We start from the raw sequence: 23,720 nt of genomic DNA, 5'->3' as shown, positions 1-23,720 counted from the left end.
AAACTTATTCTATAAAGGGCCAAATAGTATCTTAGGCTTGTTGTCTGTACAGTCTCTGTCAAAACCACTCAAATGTAGGTCATAGTTTTCTGACCTCTGCTCTAAAGGATAGAAGGCAAAACTCAGAGACCGGGGTGACTGAAATTATTATTATTGCTGTGATCAGTTTGAGTGATGACAAGTGTCACTAAACAGGACCCCCTGGGGCCTTCCTGGGACAGACCCCCCCCCCCACACCCATGTCCTTTGCCCCCTCTTGTCTGTAAAAACAACTTTAGCTAAAGAATAAATTTAGGGCTTCCCTGGTGGCACAGTAGTTAAGAATCTGCCTGCCAATGCAGGGGACACGGGTTCGAGCCCTGGTCTGGGAAGATCCCACATGCCATGGAGCAACTAGGCCCATGCGCCACAACTACTGAGCCTGCGCTCTAGAGCCCACGAGCCACAACTACTGAGCCTGCGTGCCACAACTGCTGAAGCCCATGCGCCTAGAGCCTGTGCTCTGCAACAAGAGAAGCCACTGCAATGTGAAGCCCGTGCACCACAACAAAGAGTAGCCCCTGCTCGCTGCAACCAGAGGAAGCCTGCGTGCAGCAGCAAAGACCAAACGCAGCCAAAAATAAATAAATAAATTTATTTAAAAAAAAGAATAAATTTAATCAGAAAATTTAAAAAAATGCAAAAACAAAGGCAAGCAGTCAAACAAGACAAAATAGTAATAGTTTAGCCATTAAACAAAGTCAAGGGCCTTTAGTTCCTCCTCGAGGGCTAGAGATAATATTCTGAGCCACATCTTTTGATCTGTTTTACAGATACTGAAACCCCCACCAGGTGGAAGAAGTTAACTGTATGCTGCCCACAAGCATGTAGACCCCAGACCGGTTGGAACCAAAAGGTTCATGAGGTTGACTCCTGGTTTCTCACCACCAACTAATCAATAGAATGCCCATGACCTGATCATGTACCCTGCAACCCTCTCCTCAGCATGTAGCCCCTTCCTCTTTTCCCCAAACTGTCTTTGAACAAAATCTAAAGAGTGGGGAATTGGTTCTTTGGGATATGTGTCCACCTGCCCCCCAGGGCTGCAAACTTCCTCAGTAAAGCTATCTTTCTTTTTACCTAACACTTGTCTCTCAGTATTGGATTTTTTTTTTTTTTTTTTTGTTGGGTCTTTGTTGCTGCACATTGGCTTTCTCTAGTTGTGGCGAGCAGGGGCTACTCTTTGTTGCGGTGCGTGGGCTTCTCATTGTGGTGGCTTCTCTTGTTGCAGAGCACCGGCTCTAGGTGTGTGAGCTTCAGTAGTTGTGGCACATAGGCTCAGTACTTGTGGCTTGCGGGCTCTAGAGTGCAGGCTCAGTAGTTGTGGCGCACGGGCTTAGCTGCTTCGCGGCATGTGGGATCTTCCCAGACCAGGGATCGAACTCGTGTCCCCTGTATTGGCAGGTGGATTTTTTAACCACTGCGCCACCAGGGAAGTCCCTTGTCTCTCAGTATTGGATTTTTTAAACGACAAGCAGCTGAACCTAAGTTTGATAACACAAGCACTAGGGGAATACCACCCAAGTGTGGTGAGCATTTGTTACCACTGAGATAAGCACAGAGATTGAGAATAAGCATTTAGACACTTTAAAGCAATTTGAAATAGTAATTTATGTCTGTTTTAATAATTAAAAACAAGCCTTGTATTCTGTATGCCTTTTCCATTTATTTTTATCATAATTTATTTCTTTGTTTTACAAAACAATCAGTCTATGATGGATTGGACATTAAAAAAATGGTCCTTCCCCACAGACAGCTTCAGAAGCAATGGTCTTTAGTGCGATCATAGGAGTGAAGGACTAAGCTAGGGTGGAAGTCAAAATCACTGGAGGTGAGAGGCAAGGGGCTTGGGGGCATCATCCGGTCAATGTTGAAGTCACTAAGAATGGTGTCATACATAGGGTGGAGGTGGTTGATATCAGTGGGAGCCCTATTTGTGTTCAGCACCCTAGAGAAGCTAGCACTGAGGAGGGAGGATGGAGACAGAACTGAGGTTCCTTAAGATAACGATATCCGCTATTTCCCAAAGAAAACAGCATCCAAATTAGCATGAAGGTTGCAAAACCTTGTGTCCAGTCATCACTCAGGCCAGCCTCCTGTGCTTTCTCTGTTCCCAGGAGAGCCAGACAAGTGTCTAACTTCTGTCTGGGGCTTGCCAAACAGAAAGCCAGTGGGTGTAACCCCAGCTGGGCCCCAACAGTAGGCTGAGAGAGTGTGGCGTGGCCTCACTCTCAATAAGAGGAGGTATCCAGAGTCTTCAGGAATATAAAGCCCAATGCCTCCCAATTGCAAGTTTAGGAGACAAGACTGATGCTGGGACTGTGGAATGAGACACCTGGCTCTGCATATATGAGGTCAGCCTCAGGCAGCAATTTCTGATTTGCATAGAGTGAGTGGCATACGGCCACTGTGAGGCCAGAACAGGGGCCATAGGTACTGAGGGGTCGGGGTGGGGATGGGAGGGAGAGACACCTATATTGAAGTATTTCCCCAAGTAGAAGAGGAGGGGCAGGGCCTGAATCTTTGGGGTCCGCATCCTGTGGGAGTCACTGAAACACACAAAACCTGGTCAGACATTTATTGGGGCGGTGGAACCAGCTCTCCACCTTATGGTACTCTTAGACTGATAGGATTTCAATATGGAACTCCAGCTGGTTGAAAGTGCCTTCATATTGTGCCTGTGAAACATCACTGGTCTGAAAGGTGAAGCAGCTCTTTGGAGCTCGGAGTATGCAGACAGCGTTGCACACTTGGCAATAACGTTGATGGCACTGCCACATGCGAATCCAGGACTGGAGCTTGACTGCCGCCTGCTCCTGGATTACATAGATCTTCAATGAGATCTGCCGCCGCTTATACACCTGCCTCCACAGGACTGTTCTCCACCAGGACTGAATCATCCAGGCCCTGAGGGCGGCTGCCAGCAGGGTCCTACGCACCAGGTTGCCACGCCACCAGGCCTGGATCTTCCCAGCCGCCTTCTCTCTTGCTCTCTGGCGTTGTTTTTCAAGAAGCAACTAACCAAGCAAAGCAGAGGACTCCCAGTGAATTTGTCACCATCAGCCACAGCTCTGGTGTCTGCCACAAAGGACCTCTGATCTCCCCTCTTAATAATCAGCCTTTTCCCTGGTGGTTCTGAGGACCCAGGAGACCTGGGTGGGGTTTTGGCTCTAATTCTATCTTGTCTGTGGCCATGAACACATCTGCTCACCCTCTGAGTCACAGTGTTTTTGTCTATAAAATGGGTATATGCTTGCCCTGTGGTCTTCACAAGTTCATGGAATCAGTGGAAACACTTTCTGATCCAGGAGACCCACCATGGATGTGAGGAACCAAAGGGTCCTCATAAGGATGAACCTGTGCATTTGTAGCTTGCACCTCAGCCCAAATTCCAGCCTGTGATGCTGCCTCCTGACGTCTCACACCATGTCACAGCCCTTGGCGTCTTCCCCCACCTCATTCTTTTGACTTCCACTACTATCTCTCAGTCACCCTCATATACTTCTAGGCCCAGACTGCCCTTTCTCCAGCTCTCCAGTTCTCACTGTGCTGTGTCCCACCTTCCAGGTTGCCTGTGGGTATCCCGATTCTTGCTTCTCTGCTGTCTCTCTCCCCTGCATCCTTACACAGATCACCCAGAATAGGGAAGGAATTTACAAGGACAGGAGGGCAACACTGGGCTGACTCCTATGAGACTAGCGATGGAGCCTTTACTTCCAAGGAACCCTGGGGTCAGAGGGCCATGATCTGTGGTTCTCTCATGCTCCTGGGTCACACCTACCTTTTTTTGCCCTCTCTTTCTCTAGAGCATCATTATCTGGCTCAGACTTCTGCAATCAGAATATAGGGAGAAAGCATGAGTGAGGACTAGCCTCTGGGCAAAGTCTCCATAGCCCCAGCTCCCCGTTCCTTCCCTTGGTCCTTTGAAGTCATCTAGTGCTTCCCTCTGCCATGGGACAACTCCCCACGCCCAGGGAAGGGAGTGTCTAAGTCTTACACAGCATTTACTGCCCATGGTTTGGGGGCAGTGGTTCAGGTGTTCACATCCCCCTCTGGTCACTGCTCCATTGGCCCTGGCAGAGGCAGGCAGGATGGTAGATGAGAAGATAGCCATGATGTCACAAGGGCAACTATGACCCAGGGACCATATTGCCTTCTCCAGGCTCAAACTTGTTGGATAAAGTGGAAACACCTGCCCATTTCCCTCCTGCCAGGGATGGACCAGGGTCTTTGGTAGAACCACAGCCCCTGAGAGTCTGTCTTGTCCCAAGAATGATCTCTGGTCTGGTCCACCCACAAGATCGTCCTGTCCTCAGCCGCTGAGTAGAGCAGCTCACACAGTGCAGAGGAAGGTGCATGGGCTCAGGCTGCTCCCCATGCCCTCCTGCTTTCTCTGCCATGGTGCCCTTCTTCAGTGGGTGAGAAAGTCCTTCTTTAATGGGGAGCAATGTGGGTATGGATGGTGAGCAGAAGGGGCCAAGGAAGGTTTGGGATGGATGTACCTCAGCCAGTTTCTACTCCCTCCCTCCAGCTGCTGTAATCCCCTGTCCTTCTGTAGCTGTTGGGTTCCACTTAGCAAGTCAATATATGTTCCTTATAACAAAACAAGACTTTTCATCCTGTCTGAAACAGTGGGTTGGAGGAATTTCCCAAATGGTCATTACCTAGAAGACAGGTAATATCCCAGACTCCTCTGGTAGTGGCAGTGGTCATACTTTAAAGTCAATTAGGGGGACTTCCCCGGTGGTCCAGGGCTTAAGACTTCGCCTTCCAGTGCAGGGGTTGTGGGTTCGATCCATGGTCAGGGAGCTAAGATCCCACATGCCTCGCGGCCAAAAAACCAAAACATAAAACAGAAGCAAACCGAATGTAAAATGGATGGCTAGTGGGAAGGTGCTGCATAGCACAGGGAGATCAGCTCGATGGTTTGTGACAATCTAGAGGAGTGGGATAGGGAGGGTGGGAAGGAGGCTCAAGAGGGAGGGGATATGGAGATATATGTATACATATAGCTAATTCACTTTGTTGTACAGCAGAAACTAACACAACATTGTAAAGCAATTATACGCCAACAGAGATGTAAAAAAAAAAAGCCATATTGTAATAAATTCAACAAACACTTTAAAAATGGTCCACATCAAAAAAAAATCTTAAAAAAAAAAAAGTCAATTAGGTATTCAGGCTTGCTTCAAAAGCCAGCTGTCTTCTAGCTGTCCCCACCACCATTTCCCAGCTATGTTCACATTCTCTCTCCCTCCAGATCTCAGTAACATGCTGACACTGACATTGCCTCTTCACTTTAAGGCATTATCTATCAACTTCCTACCAAAGAAGATGAGGATTTAATTTTTCTGTCCCACTCCAAATAACCCCACTTTTTCTTCTCCTCATCTTCCCCATGAGGTTATTTGCTTTAGGTCCAATCATGATTTAGTGTTTACATTATCATGACCATGTGAGTGCTACTGACAGCCGTGCCAAGGAGCAAACTCTGATTCCCTTCCTCTCCCTGCACAGTTTCATAGAAGCTTTTATTATGAAAATGTTAAAAATATATATAATTTGATAACAGTGACTCCAAATGTACTCATGACCCAGCATAACCTGTCTTCCTCCTCTGAATTCATTTCTAAGTGACCTCCAATGATTCTCTACAGCAGACAATGCTGCAAGGAGCATCTTTCTGTCTCTTTGCAGCTGTGGGAGGCATTCTCCAGAGATACACACAGGGTGGCTTGCTGAGTCATAGGACAGTTGGCTCCTCCACGCCACTAAATCCTAACAAACTGCTCTCCAAAGTGGCAGCCCCAAGTCTAACCTATGTCAATCACTTACTAATTTTTCCTGAACTGAAAGATGTAAAGTGGTGTTGCCTTGCTATTTTACTTTGCATTTCTCTGAAAAGAGACTTGAGCAGAGTGTGACTCTTAAGAGTGAGTACCTGGGTTCCAGTCTTGACACAGACCCTTTCTGGCTGTGTGAACTTGAGGCAGGAGATAGATGGGCCCCAGGGTGAGTAGCTGGAGTTTGTCCCCTGTGGTCAGATACTCCAAGATGAAGATAACAGCAGGAACAAGAGAGGAGCTGAGCCCTGCCCAGATAAAAGATAAAGAGACCACATATTTCTCATTCTTGAAGTCAAGGAGACCTTTCTACTACACATGTGCAGAAAGGCTCCTTGGGTGCCAAAAACAGAGGGGGCATCACCCCATGATAGGTGATGTCAACCTACCCATAGGCCTCTTCCCTAGAATCCATCTTGGCTAAGAGATGCATGTGCACACAGGGAAGGACCCTGAGTTAAACCAAATGCAGACTCAGAGCCAAGCAAAGCAAGATGATTGCCAGAGGAAACCTGGAAGTATGCTCCATATAAGTGATTCAAACTACCACGAGGGCACAACTCTCTCGGAGCCCGCCCGAGTGAGAGTATGTCTATTCACACATACCATTTTTCCTCCTAATAAACACTTTACTTGTTTCACTACTTTCTGTGGAAATTTCTTTGTGGAAATTCTACAAAGCCGACGGGCCAGGGCCTTGTCACTGGCCACTGGTCTTCGTGGTCTAGTGGCTACTAGCGGGGGTTACTGTTTGTTGTGGTGCACGGGCTTCTCATTGTGGTGGCTTCTCTTGTTGCGGAGCACAGGCTCTAGGCGTGCAGGCTTCAGGAGTTGTGGCACGTGGGCTCAGTAGTTGTGGCTTGTGGGCTCTAGAGTGCAGGCTCAGTAGTTGTGGCACACGGGCTTAGTTGCTCTGCGGCATGTGGGATCTTTCTGGACCAGGGCTCAAACATGTGTCCTCTGCATTGGCAGGCTGTTTCTTGACCACTGCGCCACCAGGGAAGTCCCTGGACCTCCAGCATTCTCTTGTATGACTTCCTTGGATAACCCTTTGCTGGATAGAAATGTTGCAAATATCCTTCCCAGACATCATCTGCCTGTTAACCTTTCCCATGGTGTCTTTCATTGCACAGATATCTTTCCATTCATTTCCCCCTTTATAATCGTGCTTTCTCATCCAAACTCACACATTTTTTCTATTAGATTCTGGTTTATGTTTTACACTGAGGTCTTCACCAAGTGACAGGAACATGATTCTGCACACCGTGTCGCCCTCTTTCTAGGATTTAGTCCCTCATTTTGATAGAGCACATCCTATCTTAGTTTCCTAAGAAAAGGTGCATTGACACAAATTTGCAGAGAGATGTATGGTTGAAAATGACTTTATGCTCAAATCTGATTGATAGTTTTGCTTAGTATAGAATTGTAGATTGAAAATAATTTTCTTCAGAATTTTGAGGACTTTGTTCCACTTTCTTCTAGAAGTCTAATGCTACTCTGATTCTTTAGTCCATGGGATGTAACTTATTTTTTTACTTTTTGGAAGCTTTAAAATCTTCTCTTTATCTCTGATGTTATGAGTTTATTGTTGTTTCAATAACTACTTATGTAATTAGTACACGATTCTATCCAGGTCTTAGATGATTCAAATCCTACTCTCTAGAAATGACTGTCCCACCATCCCTGACGATTCTCTCAGCTAACCATCCCAGGTCCCTCATCCCTAATAGACATGTTGTTCTCAACCTCTCCAAGATTTTTTTTCTTATTCATTGTGTTGGGTGCTTGATTAGCCTTTTAGTTTAGAAAACTCATGTCATCAAACTCTGGAAAACTTTATTGTATTCGTTTTTTTAAAAAAATAATTTCTACCCTTCAATTTTCTCTATTTAATACTTATACAAATCCTATTAGTAAGATCATAGATTGATCCTCTAACTTTTCAATATTTTCTACATTATCTTCTAACTTTTTTTTGTTCTACTTTTTGGGAAGATTTTCTCCATTTTTTTAAGAGTCTTAAATTTCAAGAGCTCTTTCCTGTCTTCTGAATATTCTTTTAATGGCACACCATTCTTGTTTCACTGATTTATCATCTCTTATCAATCTAGAATGTTAGTTATAGTTGCTAGTTTGGGGTTTTTTTTTAAACATTTTTCTTCTGTTCCCAGTATTGCCTCTATTTCTTTTAAGCCTTTTTTTCCTGTTTTTGTTTTTGTTTCAGTCTTTCATGTTAGAAGCTTTATGCAAATGTCAACGATTTACGTTAAATGTTCCCTATTTAAGTGTAAGAGGAGAATGCTAAAAAATCGAAAGGAAGCTCAGCGTCCATGGGTGGGGCTTATGATGCCATTCAGTAAGGGTTAATAAGGCAGAGTTGGGTTTTGTTTCAAACATCAGTATTCATTTGTTTTATTCTTTGGAGCTTGTGGTAGATTGCATTAGTGGCCTTATACTGACAACTTTTGCTATGGGACTTTGAAGTTTCTTCCCATAAGGGAACAGAATCTATCTTCCTGTGCCTTGGGTTTGGCTATGTGACTTGCTTTGCCCAGTAGAATAAGGTGGAATGATGACATGCAAGTTTGACTTTGGCTTTGAAAGGCTTTGCCCATTTATATTTGCCCTTTTGCACTTCTGCCATTGCCAAGACAAGAAAAAACCCGGGTAGCCTGCTGGTATGAGGAGGAGGAAGAGGAAGTAGCCTGCTGGTATGAGGAGGAGGAAGAGAAAGTAGCCTGCTGGTATGAGGAGGAGGAAGAGAAGCGTGGAGCAGAGCTTCCCCGGCCAAGCCACCCCAGTTCAATGCAGCCTAGGTCAGCAGGCTTACTGTTGCATGCCACCGAGGCTTGTGGCAGTTTGTTATGCAGCATTTGTGTAGCAATAATGGACTGATTCCCCAGAGAAGAATCCCAGAACCTTGAGTCAGAGAGTAGGAAAATGAAACTTGACTGCAGGCCTTCAGGGAGCTGAGTTGGCAAAGAGGTTTGGAGGTCTCAATGTTCACCCTACACACTTCCAATCAATCCCTCCATTTTAGTATAGCACTTCACCTCTGCCTTCAGCATGCCTGAAATCCCTGAGTCCAGATGTCCTTTGCTTTAACTTATCTGGAAAATAAATCTCTCTCTTGCCAGGCCTGGAGCAGGGGCTATTGCCCAGCAGTACACATGAAGGAGGGGAATAGGGTAATTCCTACAAAGGAAGGGGGAATTCCAACAAATCCTTAAATAAATGTTTAATCCTCACCTAGAGATTCTTAATAGCTGGTGCCCAATTTCACAGTATGTTATTATTACAGGTTTGTAATGCATTTTAATGTGACTGATCATTATCTCAGTCTCTTTTTTCAAAATTGTCTTAATTGTGGATATTTATTTATTCTTCATTATGATTCTCTTGCCTCAGTGTGCTAATTTACCAAAAACTCCTAATGAGATTTTTATTGGAATTGAGTTTAATTTACAGATTAACTTAGAAATAATTGACAACTTTACAACGTTAAGTTGTTTCATCAATGACTATTTACTATTTTTCCTATTTATTTAGATCTTCTTTTATGCCCTTTTGAGCTGTGGACAGAAGTGGTATATGTAACTTCAAGGACATGCCCTTAAAGAGAAGTAGCATACCTTTCTCCTTCTCTTTCATCCTTACTGGCTAGATTAGGGATGTAATTATTGATCTTAAAGCTGCCATCTTGGATCATGAAGTAACCTTGGGACTAGAGGCCATATATAGCAAAGTAAAAAGTCGGAAGGGGAAAGGATTTCTTAATCTGTGGGTACCATGCCAGGCCTGGAACATGTTTCTGAACTTAAACCTCAATTTGTTTAAACCACTGCTACTTTGGTTCTGCTTTCATTTACAGCCACCATATAGCTAAACTCTACCCCAGTGATTCGCATAGTGGAGTTCCCTAAAACAGTAGTCACAGAATCACCTGGAAACTTGTTAGAAATACTCATTCTTGGGAACGTGATATACTGAATCAGAAATGATGGGTGGGGCCCAGCAATCTGCTTTAATGAGACCCTCCACCTCATTGGGACTGTTGATAAAGTTTGAAAAACATTACCCTATTTCCCTCTTAGGTTCAACACCCACAATAGAATTTCTTCATGGGAAGATTTCTTTAGGGGGCAGAGCTCAGAGGTCATCCTGGAGTAAAGGCTGCCACACATATGCTTTGCATAAGTGGAGCAGAGGGCAAGAGAAGGACCTGACTGGTTCATCTATTCCTCACACAGTTGTTTCAAGAATGACTGATGATTATTGCCCATGGCTTCCTCCTGCTGACTTGCTGAACTAGGCAAATGATAAAATGCCACATTGGCTCACAGGTGACCAATCCATGATTAGATTCACACTCAGGCCATTCTAATTCTAGATGATTAGCTGATTTATTCATAACTCCACAGCACTTTCCTTTTTCACCACACTACACAGCATTACAAGAATGTTCTGATCTTCTGGGTGCATTAAGTGAGAGATAATCCTATGTTTATTGTAAGAATTTCCTAGGCATACCTTCTGCCAAGTTTCTAACTCAAAAACCAATTTTTGAAAACCCATTCCGGAAAAGCAACTTACATAAAATTCAATCTCCTTTAAGTGTTTTTTAATTTGCAGAGATCTCCTACTCTTGCTATCTATCTTAGCAAGCCGACTTCTGTGAAAATGGAGATTTATTGGCTCACAAAAGTAAGAATTCCCATAGTATAGTGGGTGGTAGCTTCAGGCATGGCTGGATTCAGAGGCCCAAAGGAATCCTTAGGACTTAGTCCCTCTCTTTCCATCTTTTGGTTCTACTTTCCTCTGTGTTGGCTCCATTCTCAGCAAGCTATTTCCCCAGCAGCTCTGGTTTCGTAATTCTCACAGTCATCAATCCTAGTAGTTCCACCATGGCATGAGAACTGAAACTCAGTGGCCTGGCTTGCATCATGTGCACATCTCTGAACCAATCACTGTGGCCATATACATAAATTATTCCAACATTCCTCTAAGTAGTTGTACATCCTAGGCTGGTGCCTCCATCACCCAGGAGCAATCATGTGGGTGCCCTGCATGGGAATTCTCCACCCATCCTTGTGGAGCTTCTAGGGATGAGGGGTAATCAGGGCTCAGAAGAGCAGAGCTGTGTCTGAGGATGGACAGGTTAAAGAAAATGATCTCTGCCAGCAATTTACGGATCAGAAAATCCCGTGAGTTAGAGAAACAGCTACAAGGAGACATGACATTATAAGAGTTGATAGAGGAAGGCAGAGACTGAGGGAGAAAGATACTGGGGAACACAAAGAGATAATTATAGTTACAATGAAAGATAAGATTATGAAGGACAGACAGAGAGGGAGACACAGAGACAGCAATGAAGACCAACAAAGCTAGAGAACAGTATGCCCAGATGAATGGAGACATAATAACAGCTCTTCCTTCCACCACCCAGCACACACATACACACACGCACACACACACACACACACACACACACAGAAACACTGCCAGAGAGAAATAAAAATTCAAAGAGGCTGAGAAAGACATGTCTTTTGGGTATGAGGGATTTGGGGTGGTTGATGAGAGAACCATTCATTCAGGGATGGTTGGACAGTTGTTTCTAGGGAGAAAGACTTGAGTCATGGTAAAGCCACAAATCCAGGGCCTGGATAGAACTGTGTATTCATTCATTACCTAAATATTTACTGAAACAACAAAAAGACAACCACAACCCAATTAAAAATTTTTTTCAAAACTTGAATAGAATTTTCTTCTAGAGAAGATACACAAATGACCAACAAGCACATTGAGATGCCCAACATCACTCATCATAAGAGAAATGCAAAAGAAAACACAATGAGACACCACTTCACACTCACTAGGATGGCTAGAATTTTCTTGAAAAGGAAAATAACAAGAGTTGGCAAGGATATAGAAATATTGGAACACTTGTATATTGCAGATGGGATGTAAAATGCGGTAGCTACTAAGTATTTATAGTGGCATTATTCACAACAGACAAAAGGTGCAGACAGTCCAAATACCTATCAAGAGTGGATAAACAAAATGTAGCGTATCCATACAATGGATATATACTTTACTATAAAAAGTAATGAAGTACTGATGCATGGCTACAACGTGGATGAACCTTGAAAACATCATGTTAAGTGAAAGAAGCCAGACACAAAATATCACATGATTCCACACTAGGTAAATCTATGGAGACAGAATGCAGATTGGTGGCTGCCAGTGGCTGGAGGAGCAGGTACTGGGGAGTGATTGCTTTTTGGGTATGGGGTTTTCTTTTAGGACAATAAAAATATTTTAGAAATTGATATACATAATAGTGGTTGCTTAACACTCTGAATGTACTAAATGCCACTGAATATTATGTGGTTAATATAAAAATGGTTATGTGGATTTCACTTATTTGTGCGACGTGATGGTCAGTCAGGTGAGGCCACATGAGAATAGGAGAGGCACAGGAAACAAGGTTTACTGTACTTACAGATGCTGGAGAAGAGGTCACCACCTCATGTCACACAGGGTCAGAGAACAAGCATCAGGTACTGGGCAAGTGGCAGAAGACAGGGGTGAGAAAAGAACTTTTGCCATGGTCTTTCTTTTTTTTTTTTTCTTTTTTTTCTTTTATTTTTTTTTTAAATTTATTTATTTATGGTTGTGTTGGGTCTTCGTTTCTGTGCGAGGGCTCTCTCTAGTTGCGGCAAGCGGGGGCCACTCTTCATCGTGGTGCGCGGGCCTCTCACTATCGCGGCCTCTCTTGCTGCGGAGCACAGGCTCCAGACGCGCAGGCTCAGTAATTATGGCTCACGGGCCCAGTTGCTCCGTGGCATGTGGGATCCTCCCAGACCAGGGCTCGAACCCGTGTCCCCTGCATTGGCAGGCAGACTCCCAACCACTGCGCCACCAGGGAAGCCCGCCATGGTCTTTCTTGAAGCAGGAAAGACAAGGTTGGGCAGGGTAAACAGTTCAGGATTGGCTAGTTTGAGTAATTCAGGTGGGCTCTACGTTATAGGGGTGTTCCCCAGATGCCCGGTACCTGGACCTTGGATCTGGAATTTGGACCTGCGATGATTAAGGCACTGGAATATTGCCCTCTGGGGGTGCACAGGCCCGAGACAGGAGGTAAGGCTCTGGATTGGTTGGTTTGCAAATCATAGGCATGCTCCAGGCTGAGTCCTTTGCCATCTCAAAGAATTGGCCAGCCCTGGGAGGGGTAGTCTACCCAAGCCAGAAAGGAATGTTCAAAAATGATGTCAAAATGTCATAATATACAGAAAGTTAAAATGTATAGCCAATAACATATTGAAAGAGAGAGAGAGGGAGAGAGAACCAACTGTTCTAGATCCTGGGAACACAGCACTGAACCCAGAGTCCCTGCTCTTTTGGAGCTCACCTCTCGTTGAAGGGGGAACAGAAAACAGAGAGGTAAGATAACCTTGGTAGGGATGAGGACTGAAATAGGAAAGCAGAGTCAGGAGCTAGAGTATACAGTAGTGGGCGGGAAAGCTATTTCAATAAGGTGATCAAATCAAAGGAGGCCTCCCTGGAAGGAACACGGAGCAGAGACAAACCTGAAGGGAATGTGGGCTCCACCTGCAAGAAGACAATCCAAAGAAAGGTGGCAGCAAGAGCAAAGTGTTGCGATGGGAGGGTGCTGGGGTTTTTTTTGATATTAGCAGAGCTGCCAGGGAGGGCATTGAGAGAGTGAGACGGCCAAGGCCAGACTGTGTAGGCTTATGTAGTCCCCAGGCGGGTGGGGGTATTTTGGAATTGGTCTAAATTGAATGAGAATGCTCTTGGATTGGAAGAATTAACATTGTTAAAATGGCCATGCCACCCAAAACAATCTACAGATTTAACTCAATCCCTATCAAATTACCCATGAGATTTTTCACAGAACTAGAGCAAATAATCCTAAAATTTATATGGAATTATAAAAGACCCAGGATTGCCAAAGCAATCCTGAGGAAAAAGAACAAAGCAGGAAGCATAACCCTGCTAGACTTCAAACAGTACTACAAAACTACAATAATCAAAACAACATGGGGGGGCTTCCCTGGTGGCACAGTGGTTGAGAATCTGCCTGCTAATGCAGGGGACACGGGTTCGAGCCCAGGTCTGGGAAGATCCCACATGCCGCGGAGCAACTAGGCCCGTGAGCCACAACTACTGAGCCTGCGCGTCTGGAGCCTGTGCTCCGCAACCTGTGCTCCGCAACAAGAGAGGCCGCGATAGTGAAGAGGCCCACGCACCACGATGAAGAGTGGCCCCCGCTTGCCGCAACTAGAGAAAGCCCTCGCACAGAAACGAAGACCCAACACAGCCAAAAATAAATATAAAAATAAATAAATAAATAAAAGATTACTATTAAAAACAAAAAACAAAAAAAAACAACATGGGGACTTCCTTTGCAGTCCAGTGGTTAAGACTTGGCTTCCAATGCAGAGTGTGTGGGTTTGATCCCTGGTTGGGGAGCAAAGATCCCACATGCCTCGCAGCCAAAAAACCAAAACATAAAACAGAAGCAATACCGTAACAAATTCAATAAAGACTTTAAAAATGGTTCACATATGGAAAAAAAAAATCTTAAAAAAACCCCCAAAAAACCAATGGTATAGGAACAAAAACAGACATATGGATCATAGGAACATAATAGAGAGCCTAGAAAGAAACCTATACACCTACAGTCAATTAAATTTCGACAAAGGAGGCAAGAATATATAATGAGGAAAAGACAGTCTCTTCAGCAAGTGGTGCTGGAAAAGTTGGGCAGCCCCATGTAAATCAATGAAGTTAGAACACACCCTCACACCATACACAAAAATGAACTCCAAATGGCTTAAAGTCTTAAATATAAGACACGACACCATAAAACTCCTAGAATGGAACATAGGTAAAACATTCTCTGTACCACTGTTTTCTTAAGTCAGTCTCCCCAGGCAATAGAAATAAAAGCAAAAATAAACAAATGGGACCTAATCAAACTTACAAGCTTTTGCACAGCAAAGGAAACCATGAGCAAAATGAAAACACAACCATACACCACACTATGAAGGAGTTTCCCTGGAGCTGGCTGACTTGGCAGCTCTGCAACTTCATGTCTCCTACCCATGGCAGACATTACTAATCAACCACAGACCCCAGTCATCCAGCACCTGGCTCTTAGAATCCTCCTTTATATGCGACCCCAGACAACCTCAGAGCTGACCTGTGAGATGCCCAATATCTGTCATTTACTGTGACCCTTCACTGAGACAGTGACCTCCTGAAGATTGTCTGAGATCTTGTGACACAGTGTTGGAGCAGACCCAATCAATTCTTTATTGGAAAGGGGATGCAGTCTGTAATCCGACAGACCTGTGACCCCAGAAAGATCTCAAGCTCAAGTCCTAGTTGGCTTGCTGTGAGTTCATAGCTGCCCCTGAAAAAGCCACGGGTATGGCAATTATGCCAGCGCCAATAGACCTGGATAATGCGGGCAGCATGGAGCAAACGGCAATAACGAAGGCGGACGCGCCACATGCGGACCCAAGACTGTAGCCTGACCACTGCCCATTTTTGCTGAGCATAATGATCCAGCACAGCCCGCCGCTTCTTCTCCAGCAGCTCTGCCAGCTTCTGTTTCCACCAGTACTGAATAATACATGCTCTGAGGGCTGCGTGCAGCAGCGTCCGGCGCACCAGGGTGCCCCGCCACCAGGCCTGAATCTTTATTGCTTGCAACTCTTTGTCAGAGGGGGGTGCTTCCACTGGGGGGTGGGGCTGCAAGGAAAAAGAAGGGACATTTAGGAAACATTCCCGACCCACCTGAGCCCTGGTGTGAGCCAAGAAGGGGTCCTGATCCTTTATCAACAATGGCACCTTCCTCAGAAGTTTGTGGGCACTGGGCAGACCATTGGCTGGAGCCAGAGACCAGACAGGTTTCCCGTCTCTGCCACTCTTGGTTAACAGACACATCACAGTTGAACTCTGAGTCTCAGGGTCCTCAACTGTAACATGGGGCACAACTGCCCTAGCTGTCACCTGGTTCCTTGGACCTGGTTGGCCAGTCTAGAACAAGAACACCACGATCTATGGGTCAAAGGGTTATTCTGTTGTGCCTGGGCCTGACCACCTACCTGGGAAGCATATCACTTCCCTTCAGACCTCACTCACAGGCTGGAGAAAGGGCATCCTTTGCTCTCCTTTCATGCCTGACTCCAGCTCCAATGCACAACCTGCTGTCTCCCTCTGTCAACTCACAGGATTAGAAGTTTGTGACTTCCTTGGTGGCACAGTGGTTAAGAATCCACCTGCCAATGCAGGGGGACACGGGTTCGAGCCCTGGTCCGGGAAGATCCAACATGCCATGGAGCAACTAAGCCTGTTTGCCACAACTACTGAGCCTGCACTCTAGAGCCTGTGCTCCGCAACAAGAGAAGCCACCACAATGAGAAGCCTGCGCACCGCAACGAAGAGTAGCCCCCGCTTGCCGCAACTAGAGAAAGCCCGGGCGCAGCAACAGAGACCCAATGCAGTCAAAAATAAATAAATAAATTTTAATATGTATATATATATATATACATATAAAAATAAAGAAGTTTGTCTGCCCCACACAGTTTGGAACCTTTCTCATTTATTCCTCACTTTCACTTCTTTTGGTTCTCACATCTTGAACTTCAGTTAACACACATACATGTACTCATGTAAACACACACACACTGCCACACAGTTCTAGACTTGGGTTTCCCTGTAGTTGACTCTGCATCCCCCAAACACAGCCCTCCCACCCCGCTCCCCAACTTTGGCATAGTCTGGTTCCCACTTGTCAGGGTTTCTTTTCCCTACAACCAAATCTCCATATCTCAGTCACACCCACCTTTCTCAGGCCGAGAAGGAACTAGGACAAAAGGACAACAAGGATGAGTCAATTCCTGTTCATTCCAGTTCTGGATAGGACAACCACTCACCCTGGTTGGCCTGGGACACACTATCAGTTCATGACTGTTGCTCCTGAGCAATAATTCATAGCACTATCTTTCACTCACAAATGTATCCTGCTTTGGATGACAAATTCCCTGATCATCCCATGCTATGGGCCATAGCGAAGACAACCGTGACTCCTGGCTGACTTTGTTTAGACATGTTGCAGGTTGGGGTGCCCCTCAACTTTGAGGCTTTCTATTGGCCTACCTTTGGTGCAGGGGACGGAGAGGGTGAAGGTGGACGCTCTTTTTTCTTCTCTCTCTCTTCTACTAAGGTGGTTTCATCAAGGTCTTCTATCACGATTTGACAAACGTGGCCATCTTTCTATAATCAGAGTTCAAAGGGGAAAGATATAGGTAGGTTGTTCTCTGTAAATTGTGTGCCGAGTCCACCACATGCTCAACCTCCTGCCTTGCCCAGAGACCACAGATATAGGACTTATATCCTTAACAACTGTGGAAATCCACCTTCCCCTGCTGTAACTTTGGGTAGACTGGCTCTCTCTTACACAACATTGAATGCCCATGACTTGGAAATTGATGGTTCAAATCCCTCAGGTCTGTGATCCCTTAAATTTCCCATAGTTAGGAGGTAGATGGTTCCATTGCTCTCAGGTCTGTACTCTTCCAGCCACAGCTCTGGCAGGAAGAGGGAAGGGAAGACAGAAATGATGTCATAAGGGCACCTATGACTCAGGCATCAGAATGGTTCCCCACCATTGAGCCCTTTTTGTGAGAATTTGGAAATCCTGTCCCTTCTTCCTGCCATAAATGACCAAAATTTGGCTAAAACGGCAGGACACTGAAAATACTGGCCCATTGGCACAGAATTGTATGAAGTTGGTCATATCAGGCTGGTTGATAAAAACATAAATTTGAGACGATTTAAATATTCGTCAATAGGGAATTCAATTTCATTGACTTTAGTTCAATCAAACAATGGAACCAAGTAATATACAGAAAGAATGAGTTTGGAGCAAAATCTTAAACAGGTTCTTTACAAAAGATTTATGATGGCTAAGAAGCACATGAAATGATGCCCAACATCATTATTCATGATGGAAATAAAATTAGAACCACAATGAGATATTTTCTAGACACCCTAGAGAATGGCTAAAATAAAAAATACTGACAACATTAAATATTGACAAGGATGTACAACAGCTGAATCTCTTATACACTGCTGGTGGTAACATATAAAACAGAAGAAATACTCCGGAAAATGGTTTGGCAGTTTCTAATAAAGTTAAGGATATCTCCACCCTATAACTCAGCAATTCTACTCCTAGGTATTTACGCAGAAAAATGAAAACATGTGTCTACAAAAGATTTGTGCAAAAATGTTCATAGCAAATTTATTCAGATAGGTCAAAACTGGAAATAACTGAAATGTTCACCAAAGGTGACTGGAGAAAGCAACTGTACTCTGTTTATATAATGAAATAATATACAGTAATAAAAATGAACAACAACAAAAAAATGAACAAACTACTGAAACACACAATAACACAGGTGAATCTCAAAGACATTATGCTAAACGAAAGAAGCCAGACATAAAAGAGTATTTACAGGATGATTCATTTATACAAAATTTTAAAACAAGCAAAATTAAAATATAGGTGAAATGATTCAGAACAGAGATTACACCTAGAGTAGAGGTATAAGATGTACTGCTTGCAAACAACACAGAAACAAAGAGAAATGTGCTGTATCTTGTTTTGGGTGGTGCTTACTGTGGATATATTTTTGTGAAAATTCACCTAAATGATCTATTAAGAAGTGCTTAAAGGGGAAGGATCAAAATGGCAGAGGAGTAGGACGTGGAGCTCACCTTTTCCCCACAGATGCATCAAAAGTACATCTACATGTGGAACGACTCTCATAGAACATCTACTGAACACTGGCAGAAGACCTCAGACCTCCCAAAGGGCAAGACAATCTCCACCCAACTGGGTAGGACAAAAGAAAAAAGAAAAAAAAAAGAGAGAAAGGAATTGGGACGGGACCTGCACCCCTGGGAGGGAGCTGTGAAAGAGGAAAGGTTTCCACATATGCGGAAGTCCTCTCACTGGAGGGGAGATCAGACAGGACAGAGGGGGAGCTTCAGAGCCTCAGAGGACAGCAAGAGAGCATGGTAACAGGTCTGCAGAGGGCAAAGTAGAGAGAGACCTGTACAGACATTCGGTGCCGACCGGCACTCCCTAGCCTGAGACGCTTGGCCATTGGGGCTGGTGGGGGCTGGGTGCTGAGGCTCGGGCTTTGGAGGTCAGACCCTGGGGAGAGGACTGGGGTTGGCTGCTCGAAGGCAGCCTGAGGGGGCTAGGGTGTGGTGCGCCACAACGGAAGGAGTCCAGGAAGAAGCCTGGGACCGCCAGAGAGGCAAGGCGCCATTGTTGAGGGGCGAGTGAGGAGAGGGGTGGGCACACCATAGGAGCTTCTGTCTAGCTCGCTCTCAGGGGGCAGGACACCGCCTACACAAGCTACGGGGGTGGGGGCGAGGGGTGGGGTGCAAGCCACCGCTGCCATCTTGGACTCCAGAGTCAGGCGCTGACCATTACCCTGCTGAGGGTTCTGTGAGTGGATGTAGGTCACTGTCCCTAACTTCCCAGGAGTGTGCACAGCCCGCCAGTGCCAAGGGTCCCACTAACAGGCGCCAACCGCTGTCCCTGCCTCCCCTGGAGGATATGCAGTCAGCTCCCTCCGACAGGGGATCTGTGACCAGGAGCCAACCACTGCCCCTGACTTCCTAGAAGCGTGTGCATGGGCTGTGCACCTGCACACCCCCTATCAAGGGGATACCGGGCAGCACATGCTGAGGAGACAGGAAGCATCCAAACCAAAAACAGCCCTCACACCAAAAAAATATTAAACCCACACAAGCTATGCAGGGACACTCCCACATATAAATAGCCCTACAAGATGACAGTAGGTATTTGTTTCTCCTAAACTCACAGAGTAAGAGAAATATAAGCAAAATGAAGAAGGAGAGGAACCACTCTGAGTTAAAAGACCAAGAGAATTCCCCTGAAGGAACAAACAATGAAACAGACCTCTTTAGTCTAATAGACACCAAGTTCAAAAAGAACGTAATGAGGGATTTCCCTGGTGGTCCAGTGGTTAAGAATCGGCCTTCCAATGCAGGGGACATGGGTTTGATCCCTGGTTGGGGAACTAAGACCCTAAATGCTGCAGGGCAACTAAGCCCACGCACTGCAACTACTGAGCCCGTGCGCCACAACTAGAGAGCCCGCATGCCACAACTACTGACCCGGTGTACTCTGGAGCCTGCGCACCACAGCTACTGAGCCTGCGCGCTCTGGAGCTCACACATCACAGCTAGAAAGAAGCCCGCGCACTGCAACTAGAGAAGACTGCGTGACACAACAAAGAACCTGCGCACCGCAACGAAAGATCCCACATGCCTCAGCAAAGATCCCACAGGCCACAACTAAAGATCCCAAAAGTGGCAACAAAGGTCCTGCGTGCCACAACTAAGACCCGACACAGCCCATAAAATAAATAAATAAAATAATTTTTCATAATAATAAATAAACAAATAATTTTTTTTAAAAGGAGGTAATGAAAATACTGAAGGAATTAAGAAAAGCTAGCAACAGAAATGCAGATTACTGTAAAAAGGAACTAGAAACTATAAGGAGGAGCCAGGAAAAATTAGAAAATTCATTTGTTGAGATGAAAGCTGAGCTCAAAGCAAAGAATAGCAGAATGCATAATGCAGAAGAAAGAAGAAGTGAACTGGAAACTAGAATGGAAATTACCCAATCAAAAGAGCAGACAGGGGACTTCCCTGGTGGTCCAGTGGTTAAGACTTCACCTTCCAATGCAGGGGGTGTGTATTCAATCCCTGGTTGGGGAGCTAAGATCCCAAATGCCTTGTGGCCAAAAAAACATAAAACAGAAGCAATACTGTAACAAATTCAATATAGACTTTAAAAATGGTCCACATTAAAAGAAAAAAAAATAGTTTAAAAAAAGAGCAGACAGAAAGCCAAATGAAAAAAAATGAAAGCAATATAAGAGACATATGGGATAATGTAAAGCGGGCCAATCTACGCATAATAGGGATTTCAGAAGGAGAAGAAAGAGAAAAGGGGATTGAAAATGTATTTGAAGAAATTACGGCTGAAAACTTCCCAAACCTAAAGAAGGAAACAGATATCCAGATACAGGAGGCACAGAGGGTCCCAAACATGATGAACCCAAACAGACCTACACCAACAGACCTACAACAGACATATTATAATAAAAATGGCAAAAGTTAAAAATGGATTCTAAAGGCCACAAGAGAAAAACAAAGAGTTAATTACAAGGAAACCCCCATAAGGCTATCAGCTGATTTCTCTACAGAAACACTGCAGGACAGAAGGGAGTGGCAAAATATATTCAAAGTCTTGAAAGAGAAAAATCTGCAACCTAGAATACTCTACCAGGCAAGATTATCATTTAGAATAGGAGGAGAAATAAAGAATTTCTCAGACAAGCCAAAACCAAAAGAATACAGCAATACTAAACCTACCCTAAAAGAAATATTGACAGGTATTCTCTAAATAAAAAAGAAGCAAGAAGATATAGGAAGAAGGAAATAAAAATTGGAAAGTAAATCACTTAGTATACAGATCAAAAAGAAAAAAGGAAAAACCTACTTGTGAAAGCAATGATAAACACAAGGAACAGCAAAAGGATAAACAAGAAGATGTAAAAAGGGACATCAAAATCATAAAATGTGGGGAAGGAGAGTAAGAAAATGCAGATTTTTTTTCTTTTTTCTTTTCTAAAATGTGAGCGTATAAGACTATCAGTCTAAAGCAAGCAGATATAGGAAGGGGTTAACATACTTGGAAAACCAGGGCAACCACAAATCAAAAACATACAATAGATTCACAAAAACTAAAAAGAGAACACAAGCATAAAAAAGGAAATCATCAAACCACAAAAAGAAAAACAAAAAGGAAAAGAAAGGAACAATCGAGAAACAAAGAACCAACTGGAAAATAAGGTTTGAAATGGCAATAAATACATATGTATCATAATTACCTTAAATGTCAATGGACGGAATGCTCCAATCAAAAGACACAGCGTGGGACTTCTCTGGTGGTGCAGTGGTTAAGAATCTGCCTGCTAATGCAGGGGACACGGGTTTGATCCCTGGTCTGGGAAGATCCCACGTGCTCCTACTGAGCCTGTGTCTAGACCCACATGCCATGGAGCAACTACTGAGCCTGTGTGCCACAACTACTGAGCCTGTGCTCTAGAGTCCACGAACCACAACTACTGAGCCCACGTGCCACAACTACTGAAGTCCATGTGCTCTAGGGTCCACATGTGCAACTACTGAGCCCGTGCTGCACCTATTGAAGCCCACATGCCTAGGGCCTATGCTCCACAACAAGAGAAGCCACCGCAATGAGAAGTCGCCCCCGCTTGCCGTAACTGAAGAAAGCCCGCGTGCAGCAACGAAGACCCAACACAGCCAAATAAATAAATAAATAAATAAATAAGACACAGCATGGCAGACTGGATTAAAAAACACGAGCCTACAATATGCTGCCTACAATAGACCACCTTAGGGCAAAGGACACACATAGACTGAAAGTGAGGGGATGGAAAAAGATATTTCAGGCAAACGGAAATGACAAGAAAGCGGGAGTTGCAATACTCATACTAGACAAAAGAGACTTTAAGGTAAAGACTATAAAGAAAGATAAAGAAGGACACTATATAATGATAAAAGGATCAATACAAGAAAAGGATATTACACTCATCAACTTATATGCACCTAATATAGGAGGACCCAAATACATAAAACAAATACTAACAGACATAAAGGGAGAAATTGATGGGAATACAATAATAGTAGGAGACTTTAACACCCCATTCACATCAATGGATAGATCTTCCAGAGAGAGAATCAATAAGGCAAAAGAGATCCTAAATGATACAACAGAACAGTTAGATTTAATTGATATTTTCAGGACATTATATCCAAGAAAAAAAAAAAGGATATACGTTCTTTTCAAGGACACATGGAACATTCTCTAGGATTGACCACATACTTGGGCACAAAACTAACCTCAACAAATTTAAGAGTACTGAAGTTATTTCAAGCATCTTCTCTGACCACAATGGCATGAAACCAGAAATCCACCACAGGAAAAGAAATGAGAAAAAAACGACTACATGGAGACCAGACAAAAAAAGGACTCCATGGAGAATAGACATGCTACTAAAAAACCAATGGGTCAATGAGGAAGTAAAAAAATAATTTAAAAATACCTTGAGACAAACAACAACGAAAACATAACCATACAAAATCTATGCGATGCAGCAAAAGCAGTTCTTAGAAGGAAGTTCATAGTGATACAGGCCTTCATCAAAAAAACAAGAAAAATCTCAAGTCAACAACCTAACCTACCACCTAAAAGAGTTAGTAAAAGAACAAAGAAAACCTAAAGTCAGCAGAAGGAAGGAAATAATAAAGATCAGGGAAGAAATCAATAAAATAGAGATTTTTAAAAAATAGAAAAGATCAATAAAACCAAGAGCTGGTTCTTTGAAAGGGTAAACAAAATTGACAAACCTCTGGCCAGGCTCAACCAAGAAGAAAAGAGAGAACCCCAAATAAACAAAATAAGAAATGAAAAAGGAGAAATCTCAACTGATACTGCAGAAATACAAAAAAACCATAAGAGAATACTATAAACAATTATATGCCAACAAATTTGATAACCTAGAAGAAATGGACAAATTTCTAGAAACATACAGCCCACCAAAATTGAATCAAGAAGAAACAGATGATTTGAACAGACTGATCACTAGAAGTAGAATCTGTAATTTA

At 44.0% G+C, this 23,720-nt stretch overlaps 2 protein-coding genes across 2 annotated transcripts in view; both read right to left on the bottom strand.

Annotated features, from left to right (window-relative positions):
• Positions 1–2,657: 2,657 nt before the first annotated feature.
• On the bottom strand, positions 2,658–4,054 carry IQCF3 (IQ motif containing F3). The gene is made up of 3 exons (XM_036870182.1): positions 4,037–4,054; positions 3,824–3,869; positions 2,658–3,058 (listed from the first exon to the last, which is right to left on the bottom strand). The coding sequence occupies exons 1-3, from the start codon at positions 4,052–4,054 to the stop codon at positions 2,658–2,660; spliced, it is 465 nt and encodes a 154-aa protein (XP_036726077.1).
• An 11,101-nt stretch (positions 4,055–15,155) lies between these two features.
• LOC118904281 (IQ domain-containing protein F5-like) overlaps positions 15,156–23,720 on the bottom strand; it is a 50,863-nt gene continuing 42,298 nt past the window's right edge. The window contains exons 3-4 of the mRNA XM_036870181.1: positions 17,073–17,189; positions 15,156–15,662 (exon numbers count right to left, since the gene is read on the bottom strand). Of these exons, the coding sequence (XP_036726076.1) occupies positions 15,213–15,662; positions 17,073–17,189 (567 nt within the window). The 3' untranslated portion in view covers positions 15,156–15,212. The remainder of the gene's footprint in view (positions 15,663–17,072; positions 17,190–23,720) is intronic.

The sequence above is a fragment of the Balaenoptera musculus genome, chromosome 11 (genome assembly GCF_009873245.2).
Source record: "Balaenoptera musculus isolate JJ_BM4_2016_0621 chromosome 11, mBalMus1.pri.v3, whole genome shotgun sequence".
Lineage (NCBI taxonomy): Eukaryota > Metazoa > Chordata > Mammalia > Artiodactyla > Balaenopteridae > Balaenoptera > Balaenoptera musculus.
The sequence above is the reverse complement of the archived record's forward strand: the minus strand, read 5'-3'. Positions and strand labels throughout refer to the sequence as shown.

Excerpts from the sequence above, each read along its gene's own strand:
- IQCF3 (XM_036870182.1), bottom strand. Across the intron at positions 3,059-3,823 it reads AGAGAAAGAGAGGGCAAAAA|AGTTGCTTCTTGAAAAACAA; the intron begins AAGGTAGGTGTG and ends CTTTGCTTGGTT.